The sequence below is a fragment of the Entelurus aequoreus genome, linkage group LG23 (genome assembly GCF_033978785.1).
Source record: "Entelurus aequoreus isolate RoL-2023_Sb linkage group LG23, RoL_Eaeq_v1.1, whole genome shotgun sequence".
In the NCBI taxonomy this organism is placed as follows: Eukaryota; Metazoa; Chordata; class Actinopteri; order Syngnathiformes; family Syngnathidae; genus Entelurus; species Entelurus aequoreus.
In genome coordinates this window covers 10484793-10509335 of record NC_084753.1, presented here as the reverse complement: position 1 = coordinate 10509335, position 24543 = coordinate 10484793, and the positions used below count along the sequence as shown (strand labels likewise).

At 38.5% G+C, this 24543-nt stretch overlaps 1 protein-coding gene across 2 annotated transcripts in view; it reads left to right on the top strand.

The window, feature by feature from the left end:
- Positions 1-24543, top strand: part of LOC133640407 (neurexin-3b) — an 869211-nt gene that overhangs the window by 629010 nt on the left and 215658 nt on the right. For both annotated transcript variants that reach the window (XM_062033799.1, XM_062033798.1), the window contains one exon: positions 10179-10360. In XM_062033799.1, coding sequence (XP_061889783.1) covers positions 10179-10360 — 182 coding nt within the window. The remainder of the gene's footprint in view (positions 1-10178; positions 10361-24543) is intronic.

Below are 24543 nucleotides of genomic sequence, written 5' to 3'. Positions count from 1 at the left end.
GCTTCCCGGCATCACTCGGCCACACGCAGCCCGTTTTAATCTCGCGTCGATTCCCCCCGCAAGTTTGTCCGACGCCTTTCATCTTTCCATAATCTCCTGCCCAAATATAGACTGCCGGCTAAACGGGAGGGCTCAAGGATTCAAACACTTTGCGTTTGATGTGCCTTCCATCAACCATCGGGAGATGGAAGTAACTACAGCGCTAAAAGCCAAAAAAGTGATGTTTCTATGGAGAGTGTGGCTTTAATCAGACATCGGGCTGACGTCGGAACAAAAAAATATTCTGGTCAGAGTCAACGCCCCTTCTAGAAGGTTCCAGGAGCTTGTTTTATGTGGCACATATGTCTTATAACAGGGGTGTCAAACTCATTTTAGATCGGGGGCCAAATGGAGAAAAATCTGGTAAAATCTGATTTTATAATTCTTGATTGTTGTACACCTATTTGAAGATTAAATACCCGTACAATCACATATTCACCAATGATAAATAATTGAATAATGTCAAATGGATCAATGATCAATTTCAACACCTCCAAATTTCTTAATGAAAACTACAACTAAGATGCATTTTAGAATCAAACAGCTGGTGCGTAATAAGTGCAATACTTACAGTATTAACACTTTTCAGGGCGCAACATGAGCCTAGACAGCAAAGACTGAACTGACTAGGCAACACGCCATAAACTATACACTACTTCCATCTAATGCAGGGGTGTCAAACGTAAGGCCCGTGGGCCGGATCAGGCCCGTGAACAGGTTTTATCCGGCCCGCGGGATGAGTTTACTGAGTATAAAAATGAGCCGAAATTTTTGAATGAAAGAAACTGCTGTTTTAATTGTGTCCACTAGATGTCACAATAGCAATTATTTGTGTCTTTCTAGATTATGCTACATATGTAAAAAAAAATTAAAAAATATACCACACGATGTAAGCAAACTACATAAATAACATCCTGTAATTTGATTTTTATATTATTTTTTTAATAATAATAATAATAGATTTTATTTGTAAAAAGCACTTTACATTGAGTAAACAACCTCAAAGTGCTACAGTGTATTAAAAAAATAAAATAAAATAAATAAATAAATTAGAAAAAATAAAAAGATAATAAAAAATAAATAAAAACTAGAACAGCCAAATAGCTAAAACTAGTATGCATATATCTAAAAAAAAAAAGAAAAAAAAAAGGCTTTTTTAAAAAGAAGGGTTTTTAAGCCTTTTTTAAAAGCATCCACAGTCTGTGGTGCCCTCAGGTGGTCAGGGAGAGCGTTCCACAGACTGGGAGCAGCGGAGCAGAAAGCCCGGTCTCCCATTGTTCACTGAAGTTGTCTTTATTTTTAAGTTATCGTGCCGTGATTTTACCGGTCCGGTCCACTTGGGAGTAGATTTTTCTCCATGTGGCCCCCCATCTAAAATGAGTTTGACACCCCTGATCTAATGTCTTGGACTTGCAACTGTAATTGAGACTCAGAAATGTGATAATAAAACGATGTGTAACAACTGGACATCAGCTCATTTTTAAAATGTTGCAATAAAAAATGTGAATTTATTATCAAAAACAATTATTTTTTATAGACACACTAAAGTAGGGCTGGGCGATATGGCCTTTTATTAATATCTCAATATTTTTAGGCCATGTCACGATACACGATATATATTTGGATATTTTGCCTTAGCCTTGAATGAACACTCGATGCATATAATCACAGCAGTATGATGATTCTATGTGTCTACATTAAAACATTCTTCTTCATACTGCATTAATATATGCTCATTTTAAACTTTCATGCAGAGAGGAAAATCACAACTAAGTCAATTTAGCAAAAGTGTATTTATTAAACAATTATTAAGCAGTGGCACAAACATTCATGTCATTTCCAAAACAGAAAGTGCAAGATTGTCAGAGACATTTTAAAAAAAAGCTATGAGTGCACTTTTGTGCATGATGTCACTATGATGACATATCAAAACAACACTAAATTAAAGTGCACTTTTTGTACAGAACACCACTACAATAGTTTAAAACAAGCTATGAGTGCACTTTTGTGCATGATGTCACTAAGATGACTTATCAAAACAACACTAAATTAAAGTGCACTTTTTGTACAGAACGCCACTACAATAGTTTAAAACAAGCTATTAGTGCACTTTTGTGCATGAAGTCACTCAGATGACTTATCAAAACAACACTAAATTAAAGTGCACTTTTTGTACAGAACGCCACTACAATAGTTTAAAACAAGCTATTAGTGCACTTTTGTGCATGAAGTCACTCAGATGACTTATCAAAACAACACTAAATTAAAGTGCACTTTTTGTACAGAACGCCACTACAATAGTTTGAAACAAGCTATGAGTGCACTTTTGTGCATGATGTCACTATGATGACATATCAAAACAACACTAAATTAAAGTGCACTTTTTGTACAGAACACCACTACAATAGTTTAAAACAAGCTATGAGTGCACTTTTGTGCATGATGTCACTAAGATGACTTATCAAAACAACACTAAATTAAAGTGCACTTTTTGTACAGAACGCCACTACAATAGTTTAAAACAAGCTATTAGTGCACTTTTGTGCATGAAGTCACTCAGATGACTTATCAAAACAACACTAAATTAAAGTGCACTTTTTGTACAGAACGCCACTACAATAGTTTAAAACAAGCTATTAGTGCACTTTTGTGCATGAAGTCACTCAGATGACTTATCAAAACAACACTAAATTAAAGTGCACTTTTTGTACAGAACGCCACTACAATAGTTTAAAACAAGCTATTAGTGCACTTTTGTGCATGATGTCACTCAGATGACTTATCAAAACAACACTAAATTAAAGTGCACTTTTTGTACAGAACGCCACTACAATAGTTTAAAACAAGCTATTAGTGCACTTTTGTGCATGAAGTCACTCAGATGACTTATCAAAATAACACTAAATTAAAGTGCACTTTTTGTACAGAACGCCACTACAATAGTTTAAAACAAGCTATTAGTGCACTTTTGTGCATGAAGTCACTCAGATGACTTATCAAAACAACACTAAATTAAAGTACACTTTTTGTACAGAACGCCACTACAATAGTTTAAAACAAGCTATGAGTGCACTTTTGTGCATGATGTCACTAAGATGACATATCAAAACAACACTAAATTAAAGTGCACTTTTTGTACAGAACGCCACTACAATAGTTTAAAACAAGCTATTAGTGCACTTTTGTGCATGAAGTCACTCAGATGACTTATCAAAACAACACTAAATTAATGTGGACTTTTTGTACAGAACGCCACTACAATAGTTTAAAACAAGCTATTAGTGCACTTTTGTGCATGAAGTCACTCAGATGACTTATCAAAACAACACTAAATTAAAGTGCACTTTTTGTACAGAACGCCACTACAATAGTTTAAAACAAGCTATTAGTGCACTTTTGTGCATGAAGTCACTCAGATGACATATCAAAACCACACTAAATTAAAGTGGACTTTTTGTACAGAACGCCACTACAATAGTATAAAACAAATAAAGTGCACTTTTGTGCATGAAGTCACTCAGATGACTTATCAAAACAACACTAAATTAAAGTGCACTTTTTGTACAGAACGCCACTACAATAGTTTAAAACAAGCTATTAGTGCACTTTTGTGCATGAAGTCACTCAGATGACATATCAAAACCACACTAAATTAAAGTGGACTTTTTGTACAGAACGCCACTACAATAGTATAAAACAAATAAAGTGCACTTTTGTGCATGAAGTCACTCAGATGACTTATCAAAACAACACTAAATTAAAGTGCACTTTTTGTACAGAACGCCACTACAATAGTTTAAAACAAGCTATTAGTGCACTTTTGTGCATGAAGTCACTCAGATGACTTATCAAAACAACACTAAATTAAAGTGCACTTTTTGTACAGAACGCCACTACAATAGTTTAAAACAAGCTATTAGTGCACTTTTGTGCATGATGTCACTCAGATGACTTATCAAAACAACACTAAATTAAAGTGGACTTTTTGTACAGAACGCCACTACAATAGTTTAAAACAAGCTATTAGTGCACTTTTGTGCATGATGTCACTAAGATGACATATCAAAACAACACTAAATTAAAGTGGACTTTTTGTACAGAACGCCACTACAATAGTTTAAAACAAGCTATTAGTGCACTTTTGTGCATGAAGTCACTCAGATGACTTATCAAAACAACACTAAATTAAAGTGCACTTTTTGTACAGAACGCCACTACAATAGTTTAAAACAAGCTATTAGTGCACTTTTGTGCATGAAGTCACTCAGATGACTTATCAAAACAACACTAAATTAAAGTGGACTTTTTGTACAGAACGCCACTACAATAGTTTAAAACAAGCTATTAGTGCACTTTTGTGCATGAAGTCACTCAGATGACTTATCAAAACAACACTAAATTAAAGTGCACTTTTTGTACAGAACGCCACTACAATAGTTTAAAACAAGCTATTAGTGCACTTTTGTGCATGAAGTCACTCAGATGACATATCAAAACAACACTAAATGAAAGTGCACTTTTTGTACAGAACGCCACTACAATAGTTTAAAACAAGCTGTTAGTGCACTTTTGTGCATGAAGTCACTCAGATGACTTATCAAAACAACACTAAATTAAAGTGGACTTTTTGTACAGAACGCCACTACAATAGTTTAAAACAAGCTATTAGTGCACTTTTGTGCATGAAGTCACTCAGATGACTTATCAAAACAACACTAAATTAAAGTGCACTTTTTGTACAGAACGCCACTACAATAGTTTAAAACAAGCTATGAGTGCACTTTTGTGCATGATGTCACTCAGATGACTTATCAAAACAACACTAAATTAAAGTGCACTTTTTGTACAGAACGCCACTACAATATTATAAAACAAATAAAGTGCACTTTTGTGCATGATGTCACACAAGATATTTCAATAAGTGTCAAATAAAAATGAGCTGCGTAATAGGAAATCAAACAGTGTATGTCCTTCGTTCTGTGGTAGGTTCCTGCGGACGTTATCTCCTTCTGTTTTAGACTATTTTTTTCATATGGTGTTGATGCGGAAATGGTTGCTTCGGCATTTTGTGGGTGTGGCACTGGCCGAGATGTTGACATGCAGAGTTTCAAGAACTCCTTATTCTCTAGCGCAGGCCTGGGCAATTATTTTACTCGGGGGGGCCAGATTTAGATTAAAAAAGTGTGTCTGGGGGCCGGTAAATCTATTTTTAGGAACACTAATACAAAACCTCACAATAATGATTGAAAGCTAAAAACGTTATGACAGACCGTCTTAAAAAACGGAATGGAATTTGAATTTTTTTTTTACTGAATGAGACACCCAGAATGTGCATCAAATTAAATAATGTGGGATTTACAATATTAACTATGAAGGATAAAACACTGAATATTGACAACATATTTTACAATAAACCGAAACGCAACCAAAATGCAACAAACATAGTGAAAAAAAAACCCACCTACAATCTGAGATATCTCATAGTGACCATAGTAAGTAATTCGATGACCATAGTAACTAATTAGATGACCATAGTAACTAGTATATGATGCAGATTCCAAGCATTGAAAGACTTAGTATAGTTGAAGACTTCCGGTCATTATAAAACATCACTGCACATCATAATGGCAGCTACACTTTCCATCTTAAACATCTAAAACAGGGGTCGGCAACCTTTACCACTCAAAGAGCCATTTTGGCAGGTTTCACAAATTAAAGAACATAATGGTAAGTGACAGCAAGGCGTACTAGCTCAGCAGCCACACAGCTTACACTGACGGTACCAATACCCAGAATCCCATGCAACCCTAACTCTTCCGCGCAACCAACGCACTGAGAGGGGGGGGTTGATGTGTGGGGGGATTTGGTGGTAGCGGGGGTGTATAATGTAGACCGGAAGAGTTAGGGCTGCATGGGATTCTGGGTATTGGGTGTGTTGTGTTTATGTTGTGTTACGGTGGGATGTTCTCCAGAAATGTGTTTTTCATTCTTTTTTGGTGTGGGTTCACAGTGTGGCGCATATTTGTAACGTAACAATGTTCAAGTTGTTTGATACGGCTACCGTCAGTGTAAGCTGTGTGGCTGATGACTAAGTATGCTTTGCTGTCTCCTATGTGTGCAAGTAAAAGCTACATACAACATGTGGCCGGACTGGCACACTGTTTGTAAATGCTATAGTGGACAATTATTGCAGTGCAATTAGGGCATGTCCTTTATATAGTAATTAGAGTGTAAATATGATTATATTTCCCCTGGGGGTTATCTATGAGAGGCACTGAGATCCACAAGTCTCCCGGGAAAATCGGGGGGGTCAGCAAGTATGTAGCTGAGCCGCATCAGAGTGGTCAAAGAGCCGCATGCGGCTCCGGAGCCGCGGCTTGCCGACCCCTGATCTAAAACAATTATTTGGGAATGTCCGGCAGGCCGCATGTGGCCCCCGGGCCTTAATTTGCCCAGGTCTGCTCAAGCGGGTGACTTTTCAAATGATGTTATAAATTAGTAGTGTTGCTACTTTTTTTTGCAGCAACGCTTTGCAGCATACTTGACATTTGACATGTTTATAATGTCTATTTTCGATTTCCTGCTGGATCTACTCTCTATTTTATGCTGCTGCTGTCACATATACTGTATATACTGTAATATTGTACATGGTCATTGGTATATACTGTATATATGTTATAGACATAATATAATATATCTGTATATATAATATACTGTACACATATTATGTATATATTCGTATATATGTTCGATTTTTGTACCGCTATTTATACCTGCATTGTCCTTTCCATCCTTACACTTTCCATCATTGTAACTGAGCTACTGTGTTGAACAATTTCCCTTGTGGATCATTAAAGTTAGTCTAAGTCTAAGTCTAGTGGTTAGAGCAGGGGTGTCAAACTAATTTTAGATCGGGGGCCACATGGAGAAAAATCTACTCCCAAGTGGGCCGGACTGGTAAAATCACGGCACGATAACTTAAAAATAAAGACAACTTCAGATTGTTTTCTTTGTATAGAAATAGAACAAGCACATTCTGAAATTATACAAATCATAATGTTGTTGGGCTTTTTTTACACTTACATGTTGCGGTTAATAGTATTCTATCTTTATTTGTCGTTATTTATACTTTCTGAATAAAGCATGTGATATTGTTCATCATTCAACTCATTGGTGTTAATTTTCAATCTAGATGGATAGATAGTACTTAATCTATCAAGATAAAAAAATAATATCAAAATCAAATTACAGGATTTTATTGATGCAGTGTGCTCATTTTGTTCGACTGGTGCACAAACATCATGTGGTTTATTTTTTTTTATATATATATGTAGCATCATCTACAAAGATACAAAGAATTGATATTGCGACATCTAGTGGACACATTTAGAACAGCAGTTTCTTTCATTTAAAAATTTCGGCTCATTTTTATACTTAGCAAACTTATACCGCGGGCCGGATAAAACCTGTTAGCGGGCCTAATCCGGCCCGCGGGCCGTACATTTGACACCCCTGGGTTAGAGTGTCCGCCCTGAGATCGGTAGGTTGGAGTTCAAATCCCAGCCGAGTCATACCAAAGACTATAAAAATGGGACCCATTACCTCCCTGCTTGGCACTCAGCAACAAAGGGTTGGAGTTGGGGGTTAAATCACCAAAATGATTACCGGGCGCGGCGCCGCTGCTGCCCACTGCTCCCCAAGGGGATGGGACAAATGCAGAGGACAAATTTCACCACATCTAGTGTGTGTGTGACAATCATTGGTACTTTAAAGGCCTACTGAAATGAATTTTTTTTATTTAAACGGGGATAGCAGATCTATTCTATGTGTCATATTTGATCATTTCGCGATATTGCCATATTTTTGCTGAAAGGATTTAGTATAGAACAACGACGATAAAGATTGCAACTTTTGGTATCTGATAAAAAAAAGGCTTGCCCCTACCGGAAGTAGCGTGACGTAGTCAGTTGAACATATACGCAAAGTTCCCTATTGTTTACAATGATGGCCGCATGAAGTGAGAGAGATTCGGACCGAGAAAGCGACAATTTCCCCATTAATTTGAGCGAGGATGAAAGATTTGTGGATGAGTAAAGTGCAAGTGAAGGACTAGTGGGGAGTTGAAGCTATTCAGATAGGGAAGATGCTGTGAGAGCCGGGGGTGACCTGATATTCAGCTGGGAATGACTACAACAGTAAATAAACACAAGACATATATATACTCTATTAGCCACAACACAACCAGGCTTATATTTAATATGCCACAAATTAATCCTGCATAATAACACCTGCGTGTTTGTTATGCTAGCTCCTAGCTCCTCTGCTAGCTCCTAGCTCCATAGAACACGCCAATACAATTCAAACACCTGATCAACACACACAATCACTCAGCCCAAAAGACCGTTTACCTAACCCAAGGTTCATAAAGCTTATATATTTTTAAAAAGTTACGTACGTGACGCGCACATACGGTCAAGTTATCGAATGTTTAGCAGCCAAGGCTGCATACTCACGGTACCTGATATTCAGCTGGGAATGACTACAACAGTAAATAAACACAAGACATATATATACTCTATTAGCCACAACACAACCAGGCTTATATTTAACATGCCACAAATTAATCCTGCATAAAAACACCTGCGTGTTTGTTATGCTAGCTCCTAGCTCCTCTGCTAGCTCCTAGCTCCATAGAACACGCCAATACAATACAAACACCTGATCAACACACACAATCACTCAGCCCAAAAGACCGTTCACCTAACCCAAGGTTCATAAAGCTTATATATTTTTAAAAAGTCACGTACGTGACGCGCACGTAGGTACGGTACGTGTTATGCTAGCTCCTCTGCTAGCTCCTAGCTCCATAGAACACGCCAATACAATTCAAACACATGATCAACACACACAATCACTCAGCCCAAAAGACCGTTCACCTAACCCAAGGTTCATAAAGCTTATATATTTAAAAAAAGTTACGTACATACGCAAAAAAAAGCCAAAGCTGCATACTCACAGTAGCACGTCTGCGTCTTTGTCATCCAAATCAAAGTAATCCTGGTAAGAGTCTGTGTTGTCCCAGTTCTCTACAGGCGTCTGTGTATCCAAGTCAAATGTCCTCCTGGTTAGAGTCTCTGTTATCCGAGTTCTTCCATCTTGACTGCATCTTTCGGGAATGTAAACAAAGAAGCGCCGGCTGTGTACTGTTGTGGCTGGCTACGTTCGAAAAATACGTCCATTTCGCACCGACAACTTTCTTCTTTGCTTGCTCAGCTTCCTTCTCCATAATGCAATGAACATGATTGCAACAGATTCACGAACACAGATGTCCAGAATACTGTGGAATTATGAAATGAAAACAGAGCTTTTTCGTATTGGCTTCAATGTGGAAGGCATACCCGTGTTCGCCGGGCTACGTCACACGCATACGTCATCCTCAGAGGCGTTTCGAACCGGAAGTTTAGCGGCAAATTTAAAATGTCACTTTATAAGTTAACCCGGCCGTATTGGCATGTGTTATAATGTTAAGATTTCATCATTGATATATAAACTATCAGACTGCGTGGTCGGTAGTAGTGGCTTTCAGTAGGCCTTTAATCTTTAATTAATTTTACGGTTGTCTGTTTAACATATTTCCGCTTGAAGCCAAACCACCGCCAGACGATGAAAACTGGTACCTTTGAATACCGATAACCATTCCTAGGTTCTTGGAATTTGTACGGTATTAGTTCAAATATGAACAGTACTCATCCTTAATTGCAGCCGGAGTTGTTTTTTTTTTTTTTTTTAACAAAGTGTTTACTTTTTTTCTGTCAAAATAACCTTTCCCTCCTCCCCTATGTTTCCTTGTTATTCCTTGTTTTTGCGGTTCTTCTTCTTCGATTTTATTGGATCAAGTTTGTCCACGTGAGATTTTAGTGCTGATTATGTGTCGTGCACATTAAAAACTAAAACTGCTCAATGCCTGATTTCTATCTTTACGTGTGGGGTCTGTAGAATATCAAAAAATATATTTGTGTGTACCAGTCGTATGGTTTGAATAGGTACCGGCCAGAAATTAATTCAATTACGTTGAACCCAAAATGTACCTACATGAGTTAGATTTTGATTCCCCTTTCCCTGTCCTTGTGTTTCCACAGCTGGCACCACCTACATCTTCGGTAAAGGAGGGGGTCTGATCACGTACACCTGGCCCAATAACGAAAGGCCCAGCACTCGGACCGACCGGCTGGCGGTAGGCTTCAGCACCACCATCAAAGACGGCATCCTGGTCCGCATTGACAGCGCCCCGCGCCTGGGAGACTACATCATGCTCCACATCGTGAGTACCCACCGAACCTTTTCATCCGTGGGAAATCACTGCCGGCAATGCGTGGCAGCTGTGCATTCGAATGTTGGATAACACATATTCAAATTGTTCATGATGTGTCAGTTACCATGTCAACGAACAGACGATGTTAGGTCCAAATCAGGGCTAAGTCGTGGCCGTAGGCAGAATTTTAAAGATTTTTCAACCCGACTCCCCCCATTTAAACAATTTTCAACCTTTTTCCTGATTTTTTTTTTGCTCATATCAAACCTGACTTTACTTTGGTGCAGGTTTTGTACTAAAACGAACTATAGGCGCACTGGTATATAAGCCGCACCTATTAAATCGTAGAAAAACAATCAATATATTAGCCGCACCGGACTATAAGTCGCAGATATATACGTTGTGAAATCAGTTATTAGTACAAAGATTTTGTAAATGTTTATTTACATATCTTAATTGTTCCCAAACGGTGTCTGTAACAAGGCAGTAAAACGGCTGATCAAACAAAACAGAAGTCATCGTCATGGACCCACAAGCTGCGTCAAGTTAGCTCTCCAATCAGCTAAACGGACTCAATAACTCCACAGTTAATAATAACACTAACACAGACACTTGTGTTAGCATGTTAGCTAATGCTAACAACACTAGCTTGATTACCTAACGATAGCACGTACAAATATGCATGAAAACACTCCTACAGACATCACACATTAGACGGTTTAGTAAGTGTAAACAGTTTTAGCTATATTGTAAAACTTACAACTGTTGACTGAAGTGAGGAGTGAGGAATCCATACGAGTAGAAACGCTATGGATGGCTCAAAGACTGAACGGCACTCCAGTTGGAAAAATAAAAAGCATTTTGGGTAAACGGGAAAAAAATCCTTATATGAGCCGCACCGGACTATAAGTCGCAGATATATACGTTGTGAAATGAGTTATTGACGCAAAGATTTTGTAAATGTTTATTTACATACCTTAATTGTTCCCAAACGGTGTCTGTAACAAGGCAGTAAAACGGCTGATCAAACAAAACATGAGTCATCGTTATGGACCCACAAGCTGCGCAAGTTAGCTCTCCAATCAGCTAAACAGACTCAATAACTCCACAGTTAATAATAACACTAACACAGACACTCGTGTTAGCATGTTAGCTAATGCTAACAACACTAGCTTGATTACCTAACGATAGCACGTACAAATATGCATGAAAACACTCCTACAGACATCACACATTAGACGGTTTAGTAAGTGTAAACAGTTTTAGCTATATTGTAAAACTTACAACTGTTGACTGAAGTGAGGAGTGAGGAATCCATACGAGTAGAAACGCTATGGATGGCTCAAAGACTGAACGGCACTCCAGTTGGAAAAAAAAAAGCATTTTGGGTAAACGGGAAAACAATCCTTATATAAGCCGCACCGGACTATAAGTCGCAGATATATACGTTGTGAAATGAGTTATTGACGCAAAGATTTTGTAAATGTTTATTCACATACCTTAATTGTTCCCAAACGGTGTCTGTAACAAGGCAGTAAAACGGCTGATCAAACAAAACAGAAGTCATCGTCATGGACCCACAAGCTGCGTCAAGTTAGCTCTCCAATCAGCTAAACGGACTCAATAACTCCACAGTTAATAATAACACTAACACAGACACTTGTGTTAGCATGTTAGCTAATGCTAACAACACTAGCTTGATTACCTAACGATAGCACGTACAAATATGCATGAAAACACTCCTACAGACATCACACATTAGACGGTTTAGTAAGTGTAAACAGTTTTAGCTATATTGTAAAACTTACAACTGTTGACTGAAGTGAGGAGTGAGGAATCCATACGAGTAGAAACGCTATGGATGGCTCAAAGACTGAACGGCACTCCAGTTGGAAAAATAAAAAGCATTTTGGGTAAACGGGAAAAAAATCCTTATATTCGCCGCACCGGACTATAAGTCGCAGATATATACGTTGTGAAATGAGTTATTGACGCAAAGATTTTGTAAATGTTTATTTGCATACCTTAATTGTTCCCAAACGGTGTCTGTAACAAGGCAGTAAAACGGCTGATCAAACAAAACATGAGTCATCGTCATGGACCCACAAGCTGCGCAAGTTAGCTCTCCAATCAGCTAAACAGACTCAATAACTCCACAGTTAATAATAACACTAACACAGACACTCGTGTTAGCATGTTAGCTAATGCTAACAACACTAGCTTGATTACCTAATGATAGCACGTACAAATATGCATGAAAACACTCCTACAGACATCACACATTAGACGGTTTAGTAAGTATAAACAGTTTTAGCTATATTGTAAAACTTACAACTGTTGACTGAAGTGAGGAATGAGGAATCCATACGAGTAGGAACGCTATGGATGGCTCAAAGACTGAACGGCACTCCAGTTGGAAAAAAAAAAGCATTTTGGGTAAACGGGAAAAAAATCCTTATATTAGCCGCACCGGACTATAAGTCGCAGATATATACGTTGTGAAATGAGTTATTGACGCAAAGATTTTGTAAATGTTTATTCACATACCTTAATTGTTCCCAAACGGTGTCTGTAACAAGGCAGTAAAACGGCTGATCAAACAAAACAGAAGACATCGTCATGGACCCTCAAGCTGCGTCAAGTTAGCTCTCCAATCAGCTAAACAGACTCAATAACTCCACAGTTAATAATAACACTAACACAGACACTCGTGTTAGCATGTTAGCTAATGCTAACGACACTAGCTTCATAACATTATGATAGCACGTACAAATATGCATGAAAACACTCCTACAGACATCACACATGGGACGGGTTAGTAAGTATGAACAGTTTTAGTTATATTTTAAAACTTACAAACGTTGATTCAAGTGAGGAATGAAGAATCTATACGAGTAGTTCCGCTATGGATGGCTCAAAGACTGAACGGCACTCCAGTTGAAAAAAAAAAAATCATTTTGGGTAAACGGGGGAAAAAATCCTTATATTAGCCGCACCGGACTATAAGTCGCAGATATATACGTTGTGAAATGAGTTATTGACGCAAAGATTTTGTAAATGTTTATTCACATACCTTAATTGTTCCCAAACGGTGTCTGTAACAAGGCAGTAAAACGGCTGATCAAACAAAACAGAAGTCATCGTCATGGACCCACAAGCTGCGTCAAGTTAGCTCTCCAATCAGCTAAACGGACTCAATAACTCCACAGTTAATAATAACACTAACACAGACACTTGTGTTAGCATGTTAGCTAATGCTAACAACACTAGCTTGATTACCTAACGATAGCACGTACAAATATGCATGAAAACACTCCTACAGACATCACACATTAGACGGTTTAGTTAGTATAAACAGTTTTAGCTATATTGTAAAACTTACAACTGTTGACTGAAGTGAGGAATGAGGAATCCATACGAGTAGAAACGCTATGGATGGCTCAAAGACTGAACGGCACTCCAGTTGGAGAAAAAAAAAGCATTTTGGGTAAACGGGAAAAAAATCCTTATATTAGCCGCACCGGACTATAAGTCGCAGATATATACGTTGTGAAATGAGTTATTGACGCAAAGATTTGGTAAATGTTTATTTACATACCTTAATTGTTCCCAAACGGTGTCTGTAACAAGGCAGTAAAACGGCTGATCAAACAAAACATGAGTCATCGTTATGGACCCACAAGCTGCGTCAAGTTAGCTCTCCAATCAGCTAAACGGACTCAATAACTCCACAGTTAATAATAACACTAACACAGACACTTGTGTTAGCATGTTAGCTAATGCTAACGACACTAGCTTCATAACATTATGATAGCACGTACAAATATGCATGAAAACACTCCTACAGACATCACACATGGGACGGGTTAGTAAGTATAAACAGTTTTAGTTATATTGTAAAACTTACAAACGTTGATTCAAGTGAGGAATGAAGAATCTATACGAGTAGTTCCGCTATGGATGGCTCAAAGACTGAACGGCACTCCAGTTGAAAAAAAAAAATCATTTTGGGTAAACGGGGAAAAAAATCCTTATATTAGCCGCACCGGACTATAAGTCGCAGATATATACGTTGTGAAATGAGTTATTGACGCATAGATTTTGTAAATGTTTATTCACATACCTTAATTGTTCCCAAACGGTGTCTGTAACAAGGCAGTAAAACGGCTGATCAAACAAAACAGAAGACATCGTCATGAACCCACAAGCTGCGTCAAGTTAGCTCTCCAATCAGCTAAACAGACTCAATAACTCCACAGTTAATAATAACACTAACACAGACACTCGTGTTAGCATGTTAGCTAATGCTAACAACACTAGCTTCATTACCTAACGATAGCACGTACAAATATGCATGAAAACACTCCTACAGACATCACATATTAGACGGTTTAGTAAGTATAAACAGTTTTAGCTATATTGTAAAACTTACAACTGTTGACTGAAGTGAGGAATGAGGAATCCATACGAGTAGAACCGCTATGGATGGCTCAAAGACTGAACGGCACTCCAGTTGGAAAAAAAAAGCATTTTGGGTAAACGGGAAAAAAATCCTTAAATTAGCCGCACCGGACTATAAGTCGCAGATATATACGTTGTGAAATGAGTTATTGACGCAAAGATTTTGTAACTGTTTATTCACATACCTTAATTGTTCCCAAACGGTGTCTGTAACAAGGCAGTAAAACGGCTGATCAAACAAAACAGAAGTCATCGTCATGGACCCACAAGCTGCGTCAAGTTAGCTCTCCAATCAGCTAAACAGACTCAATAACTCCACAGTTAATAATAACACTAACACAGACACCTGTGTTAGCATGTTAGCTAATGCTAACAACGCTAGCTTCCTAACATTATGATAGCATGTACAAATATGCATGAAAACACTCCTACAGACATCACACATGGGACGGGTTAGTAAGTATAAACAGTTTTAGTTATATTGTAAAACTTACAAATGTTGATTCAAGTGAGGAATGAAGAATCTATACGAGTAGTTCCGCTATGGATGGCTCAAAGATTGAACGGCACTCCAGTTGAAAAAAAAAAAGAAGCATTTTGGGTAAACGGGGAAAAAAATCCTTATATTAGCCGCACCGGACTATAAGTCGCAGATATATACGTTGTGAAATGAGTTGTTTACGCAAAGATTTTGTAAATGTTTATTTACATACCTTAATTGTTCCCAAACGGTGTCTGTAACAAGGCAGTAAAACGGCTGATCAAACAAAACAGAAGTCATCGTCATGGACCCACAAGCTGCGTCAAGTTAGCTCTCCAATCAGCTAAACAGACTCAATAACTCCACAGTTAATAATAACACTAACACAGACACTCGTGTTAGCATGTTAGCTAATGCTAGCAACACTAGCTTGATTACCTAACGATAGCACGTACAAATATGCATGAAAACACTCCTACAGACATCACATATTAGACGGTTTAGTAAGTATAAACAGTTTTAGCTATATTGTAAAACTTACAACTGTTGACTGAAGTGAGGAGTGAGGAATCCATACGAGTAGCAACACTATGGATGGCTCAAAGACTGAACGGCACTCCAGTTGGAAAAAAAAAAGCATTTTGGGTAAACGGGGAAAAAATCCTTATATTAGCCGCACCGGACTATAAGTCGCAGATATATACGTTGTGAAATGAGTTATTGACGCAAAGATTTGGTAAATGTTTATTCACATACCTTAATTGTTCCCAAACGGTGTCTGTAACAAGGCAGTAAAACGGCTGATCAAACAAAACAGAAGTCATCGTCATGGACCCACAAGCTGCGTCAAGTTAGCTCTCCAATCAGCTAAACAGACTCAATAACTCCACAGTTAATAATAACACTAACACAGACACTTGTGTTAGCATGTTAGCTAATGCTAACAACACTATGCATGAAAACACTCCTACAGACATCACACATTAGACGGTTTAGTAAGTATAAACAGTTTTAGCTATATTGTAAAACTTACAAATGTTGACTGAAGTGAGGAATGAAGAATCTATACGAGTAGTTCCGCTATGGATGGCTCAAAGACTGAACGGCACTCCAGTTGAAAAAAAATCATTTTGGGTAAACGGGGAAAAAAATCCTTATATTAGCCGCACCGGACTATAAGTCGCAGATATATACGTTGTGAAATGAGTTATTGACGCAAAGATTTTGTAAATGTTTATTCACATACCTTAATTGTTCCCAAACGGTGTCTGTAACAAGGCAGTAAAACGGCTGATCAAACAAAACAGAAGACATCGTCATGGACCCACAAGCTGCGTCAAGTTAGCTCTCCAATCAGCTAAACAGACTCAATAACTCCACAGTTAATAATAATACTAACACAGACAATCGTAAATGTGTTAGCATGTTAGCTAATGCTAACAACGCTAGCTTCCTAACATTATGATAGCATGTACAAATATGCATGAAAACACTCCTACATACATCACACATGGGACGGGTTAGTAAGTATAAACAGCTTTAATTATATTATAAAACTTACAATACGAGTGAACGGCACTCCAGTTGAAAAAATAAATAAATAAAAAGCACTTTGGGTAAACGGAAGGACACTGCAACTCTGTAATGATAAGACGATGCCATAGCACAAACAATAAAACATCCTATGTGTTTTTGCTTTTTTCTTCTAAATAGTTTTTATTGTAGCCAACAACAAAGAAAAATCCATAAATTAGCCGCACCTTTTTAAAAGCCTTAAGTGTTCAAAGTGTAAGAAAAAAAAGTAGCGGTTTATAGTCCGGGATGTACGGTAATGGGAAATACATGTTTTCATACATTATTCTCCGTGTTTTCTCAAAGTTTTTAACCCTTTGAGAATACACTGGTCTTGCCAAGGCCGTTAGCAGAGGGAGTCGAATTGTAGATAAGGATTGTTTTTGGTTTAGGCGAGCAAACACATCCCAATGATTTGTGAGCTTTAATTGCCCATTCTGGCTCTCAATTTGACCATAATTACGCCTTGCAGAGCGGAAAGCTTCGCCGAGATGTTATCCAATTTGTGATGCAGTTCAGAAACCGCCAAAGTTAATGAAGATCTAAAACTAATAAATGTTGTGTTTTATTAGCGTTGTATGCCAACTTCTCACATGTGGGCGTTCCATCTGGGAAATGTTTGTGGTTTTGTGTCATATGTTGAAGTTTTGTATGAGACGGAGTACGGAAGGGGTGTCCAAACTTTTTTGACTTGGGGGCCACATTGGGCTCAAAAAGTTTGGCCGGGGGCTGAAAGCCGTATATATATATATATATATATATATATATATATATATATATATATATATATATATATATATATATATATATATATATAATGTTATAAAATTTTATATATATAAAATATTGTAGCGTCCCGGAAGAGTTAGTGCTGCAAGGGATTCTGGGTACTTGTTCTGTTGTGTTTATGTTGTGTTCTCCCGAAATGTGTTTGTCATTCTTGTTTGGTGTGGGTTCACAGTGTGGCGCATATTTGTAACAGTGTTAAAGTTGTTTACACGGCTACCCTCAGTGTGACCTGTATGGCTGTTGACCAAGTTTTTTTTTTAAAGTCCAATGCGGCCTCCAGGGCAAAAAGTTTGAACAGCCCTGCTTTAGACGGTGACATAAAAACAGCAACAAACTTGTCATATAATTTAAGTAACTGCAATCTTCCCTGGTAAAAGCTGCGATTCCTTAGTCCAATCACGACATCTCGCGGGCCAAATTGAAGACGTCGGCGGGCCGCATTTGGCCCACGAGCCTTAGTTTGGACACGGTGTCAGTTTGACGTTCTGCAAGACTTCTGGTATTTTTTTTGCGTAGTCACTTGATAGGATAACTCCATGACAACGTTGGTGTAGTGTTTCGATTATATATATATATTTTTTTTTTTGGGGTGGGGGTTCGATTCCAGTGACAATATTTTGACGGATTGCAGCCCATCACCTGTTTCAGGTGATACAACATTACCAGGAATTATTGAGCAAAACCTCGTTTTTCATGTCTCTACTCCTCCACAATACTCAAACTGACTCCCGTATGCATAATGCATGTGACTATCCATATATTTGCAATACGCTCGCATGCGTTGGGAGGACATGACAGAAATTGGGAAAGATATGAGCTCCGCGCAGCCTCTTAATAATCTCACTTTACGACTTTGTGTTGGGTTTGTTCATTTAGCTGTAACGTATTTACATCATCATCAGCAGCAGCAACTACTGGAGATAAATGGTGTTCTGCGATCACGGGTGTTGTGTGTGTGTGTGTGTGTGTTTGGGGTTATAGTCGCGGTGCTTGGGTCGATGCTGACGCCGTGAAAAAAGTAAATAAATAAAAAGGAGGGGCTGTCGTTTCCGCAGCAGATTGAAAATAATTTTCTCCTGAAAGAGCTTCACCACATCTCCTGAGTGTTGTTGGCCATGTGGTGCCGAGAAGCAGCCATCTGCTCTTCAGAGATGACAGATAGATGTGTGTGTGTGTGTGTGTGTGTGTGTGTGTGTGTGTGTGTGTGTGTGTGTGTGTGTGTGTGTGTGTGTGTGTGTGTGTGTGTGTGTGTGTGTGTGTGTGTGTGTGTGTGTGTGTGTGTGTGTGTGTGTGTGTGTGTGTGTGTGTGTGTGTGTGTGTGTGGAAGTGGTGAGAAGTTTTTAACCCTTCTTTTAAACCTCATTTTAAAGGGGAACTGCACCTTTTGGGGGGAATGTTGCCTTTCATTCTCTTTTTATGCATTCTAATTCGTAAAATATGGCAAGTAAGAGGTGGCTAACAATGCAACTAATAAGTCACCTGTTCCACCCGTAAAGCCCTCTCAAAAAAAAAAAAAAAAAAAACGCCAACAATACTCTATTTACCTGGCGTGGCCTGAATATAGAATAGAATGGACTTTATTAGGGACCGAATGTCCCTTTGGGACAGAGGACCCTATTGTATTTGTAAGGTTTTATTATTATTATACCGTCGCCTCTTTGAGCTGTAATTTGACCCCCTTAACATACTTCAAAACTCACCATATTTGACACACATCAGGACTGGCGAAAATTGCGATGTAATCAAAAAACCTAGCCCCAAAACTTAGATTGCGCTCTAGCGCCCCCTAGGAAGAAAACACAGACAAAACTGCCTGTAAATTCCAGTAGGAATGTTGTAGAGACATGAAACAAAAACCTCTATGTAGGTCTCACTTAGACCTAGATTTCATACACTGACATCCTTTAGCAAAAATCAACAGGAAGTTTGCAATTCCCCCTTCAAAACAAAAGTTTTGTAAAAACAGTCACCTTTGCCTCTTTGAGCTATAATTTGACCCCCTTAACATGCTTCAAAACTCACCAAACTGGATACACACATCAGGACTGGCAAAAATTGCGATCTAATAAAAAACCCAAGCCCAAAACTCAAAATTGCACTCTAGCGCCCCCTAGGAAGAAAACACAGACAAAACTGCTTCTAGGAAGAAAACAGACAAAACTGCCTGTAACTTCCAGTAGGAATGTCGTAGAGACATGAAACAAAAACCTCTATGTAGGTCTCACTTAGACCTAGATTTCATACACTGACATCCTTCAGCAAAAATCAACAGGAAGTTTGCAATTCCCCCTTCAAAACAAAAGTTTTGTAAAAACAGTCACCTTTGCCTCTTTGAGCTACAATTTGACCCCCTTAACATGCTTCAAAACTCACCAAACTGGACACACACATCAGGACTGGCAAAAATTGCGATCTAATAAAAAACCCAACCCCAAAACTCAAAATTGCACTCTAGCGCCCCCTAGGAAGAAAACACAGACAAAACTGCTCCTAGGAAGAAAACACAGACAAATCTGCCTGTAACTTCCAGTAGGAATGTCGTAGAGACATGAAACAAAAACCTCTATGTAGGTCTCACTTAGACCTAGATTTCATACACTGACATCCTTCAGCAAAAATCAACAGGAAGTTTGCAATTCCCCCTTCAAAACAAAAGTTTTGTAAAAACAGTCACCTTTGCCTCTTTGAGCTATAATTTGACCCCCTTAACATGCTTCAAAACTCACCAAACTGGACACACACATCAGGACTGGCAAAAATTGCGATCTAATAAAAAACCCAACCCCAAAACTCAAAATTGCACTCTAGCGCCCCCTAGGAAGAAAACACAGACAAAACTGCTCCTAGGAAGAAAACACAGACACAACTGCCTGTAACTTCCAGTAGGAATGTCGTAGAGACATGAAACAAAAACCTCTATGTAGGTCTCACTTAGACCTAGATTTCATACACTGACATCCTTCAGCAAAAATCAACAGGAAGTTTGCAATTCCCCCTTCAAAACAAAAGTTTTGTAAAAACAGTCACCTTTGCCTCTTTGAGCTACAATTTGACCCCCTTAACATGCTTCAAAACTCACCAAACTGGACACACACATCAGGACTGTCAAAAATTGCGATCTAATAAAAAACCCAACCCCAAAACTCAAAATTGCGCTCTAGCGCCCCCTAGGAAGAAAACACAGACAAAACTGCTCCTAGGAAGAAAACACAGACAAAACTGCCTGTAACTTCCAGTAGGAATGTCGTAGAGACATGAAACAAAAACCTCTATGTAGGTCTCACTTAGACCTAGATTTCATACACTGACATCCTTTAGCAAAAATCAACAGGAAGTTTGCAATTCCCCCTTCAAAACAAAAGTTTTGTAAAAACAGTCACCTTTGCCTCTTTGAGCTACAATTTGACCCCCTTAACATGCTTCAAAACTCACCAAACTGGACACACACATCAGGACTGTCAAAAATTGCGATCTAATAAAAAACCCAACCCCAAAACTCTAAATTGCGCTCTAGCGCCCCCTAGGAAGAAAACACAGACAAAACTGCTCCTAGGAAGAAAACACAGACAAAACTGCCTGTAACTTCCAGTAGGAATGTCGTAGAGACATGAAACAAAAACCTCTATGTAGGTCTCACTTAGACCTAGATTTCATACACTGACATCCTTTAGCAAAAATCAACAGGAAATTTGCAATTCCCCCTTCAAAACAAAAGTTTTGTAAAAACAGTCACCTTTGCCTCTTTGAGCTACAATTTGACCCCCTTAACATGCTTCAAAACTCACCAAACTGGACACACACATCAGGACTGGCAAAAATTGCGATCTAATAAAAAACCCAACCCCAAAACTCAAAATTGCACTCTAGCGCCCCCTAGGAAGAAAACACAGACAAAACTGCTCCTAGGAAGAAAACACAGACAAAACTGCCTGTAACTTCCAGTAGGAATGTCGTAGAGACATGAAACAAAAACCTCTATGTAGGTCTCACTTAGACCTAGATTTCATACACTGACATCCTTCAGCAAAAATCAACAGGAAGTTTGCAATTCCCCCTTCAAAACAAAAGTTTTGTAAAAACAGTCACCTTTGCCTCTTTGAGCTATAATTTGACCCCCTTAACATGCTTCAAAACTCACCAAACTGGACACACACATCAGGACTGGCAAAAATTGCGATCTAATAAAAAACCCAACCCCAAAACTCAAAATTGCGCTCTAGCGCCCCCTAGGAAGAAAACACAGACAAAACTGCCTGTAACTTAATTTATTTTTCTAATCAGCCTGACCTAAGCCTTGATAATAACCTTGGTGATTAACACAGGTTTTCATATCATTTGACAAGGTCGTAAACTGTTAATAGGTTACATGTAATTATTGAATACGACTAAAGTAGTTTGGTGTTAATATTTGAATATAAATAATGATAAATGGGTTATACTTGTATAGCGCTTTTCTACCTTCAAGGTACTCAAAGCGCTCTGACAGTATTTCCACATTCACCCATTCACACACACATTCACACACTGATGGTGGGAGCTGCCATGCAAGGCGCTAACCAGTAGCCATCAGGAGCAAGGGTGAAGTGTCTTGCCCAAGGACACAACGGACGTGACTAGGATGGTAGAAGGTGGGGATTGAAACCCAGTAACCAGCAACCGGGTTGCTGGCACGGCCACTCTACCAACTTCGCCACGCCGTCCCCAGAAGAGCATTTACTCTTTTTGTCCCTTTTAGCAGCTACCCATGTTTGTGCCGTCCTCATTAAGGGCCCTTGAGTTAAGTTAAGTTAAGTTAAAGTACCAATGATTGTCACATGCACACTAGGTGTGGTGAAATTTGTCCTCTGCATTTGACCCATCCCCTTGTTCACCCCCTGGGAGGTGAGGGGAGCAGTGAGCAGCAGCGGTGCCGTGCCCGGGAGTCATTTTTGGTGATTTAACCCCCAATTCCAACCCTTGATGCTGAGTCCCATTTTTATAGTCTTTGGTATGACTCGGCCGGGGTTTGAACTCACAACCTACCGATCTCAGGGCGGTCACTCCAACCACTGGGCCACTGAGTATATGTGTCTTTTTTTAGGCATTTTAAGTCAAAAATAAAAGTCCGCCTCTAACTTGCTTTAGAAAGGTTGTATATACACGCTGTAAGTATATATGTAATGTAGTAACATTCATAGTAACATGTAATGTTTACATATTGACTTCATGAGAGACAACAAAGACTACAAGAAACCATGATCCAGAAACGTGTATTTTTGAGCCTGAATATAAGGAGGAGGATGGACAAGTTTTAGAAGCTGAGTGATCCTAGGACCTGAGAGATCCATTTCAAAGGATCGAAAACAAAGACTCAGAAAAGGAATCGTCCAAATTGAAACAATGCTAAACCTTATAGATGGCAACTTTCCTCGGGGATCCGTAGGATTTATTGCGCACGTTTTGGATGCGAGTCCACTTTCAGACTACAAGAACTCTGAAGCCGAAGCAAACGTGACGTGCACTAAAAGCTGACGTTGACAAGACTTGGGGGGGAAATGCCATTCCATGATTACGTGGTAATTAAAGACGTCAGGTCCTGGCTGCCAATGTTGTCTAATAATGAGTGTGGAGACAAAGGTCAAAGGCACGTTCAATTTGAGAATAGGCCCTACTAAAGGTCTCAGCAGGCCTGAAGCTCTTACCTTGGACTTTGTGATCATCTGGTCGTCCCTGGATTAGAAAGTAAGACAGTTGCACTTTAAAATGTGACTTTTTGCAATGCACTTAAAAAAAAATATATATATATATACACTACCGTTCAAAAGTTTGGGGTCACCCAAACAATTTTGTGGAATAGCCTTCATTTCTAAGAACAAGAATAGACTGTCGAGTTTCACATGAAAGTTCTCTTTTTCAGGCCATTTTGAGCGTTTAATTGACCCCACAAATGTGATGCTCCAGAAACTCAATCTGCTCAAAGGAAGGCCAGTTTTGTAGCTTCTGTAACGAGCTAAACTGTTTTCAGATGTGTGAACATGATTGCACAAGGGTTTTCTAATCATCAATTAGCCTTCTGAGCCAATGAGCAAACACATTGTACCATTAGAACACTGGAGTGATAGTTGCTGGAAATGGGCCTCTATACACCTATGTAGATTTTGCACCAAAAAACAGACATTTGCAGCTAGAATAGTCATTTACCACATTAGCAATGTATAGAGTGTATTTCTTTAAAGTTAAGACTAGTTTAAAGTTATCTTCATTGAAAAGTACAGTGCTTTTCCTTCAGAAATAAGGACATTTCAACGTGACCCCAAACTTTTGAACGGTAGTGTGTATGTATATATATATATATATATATATATATATATATATATATATAATTCACAATCACTATGTATTTTATGCATTCTAAGTCAAAAATAAAAGTCCGCCTCTAAATCGCTTTAAAAAGGTTGTATATTATATACACGTATTTACCATGAATTGATTAACGTGGAGCCCGACTTAAACAAGTTGAAAAACTTATTCGGGTGTTACCATTTAGTGGTCAATTGTACGGAATATGTACTGTACTGTGCAATCTACTAATAAAAGTCTCAATCAATCAAAAAAACACGCTCTAAGTATATATGTAATGTAGTAACATTCATATTAACATGTAATATTTACATATTGACTTCATGAGAGACAACAAAGACTAAAAGAAACGATGATCCAGAAACGTGTATTTTTTTAACCTGAATATAAGGAGGAGGATCGACAAGTTTTAGAAGCTGAGTGATAAACCAATCCAGCAGGTAGCGGTATTGCTAAGTTCCAAACAAAAAATACAAACTACGAACATAATAAATCAATCAATGTACAATGTCTGTTCCCACTGGGACGTCGACTGATGGGATGTTTATAT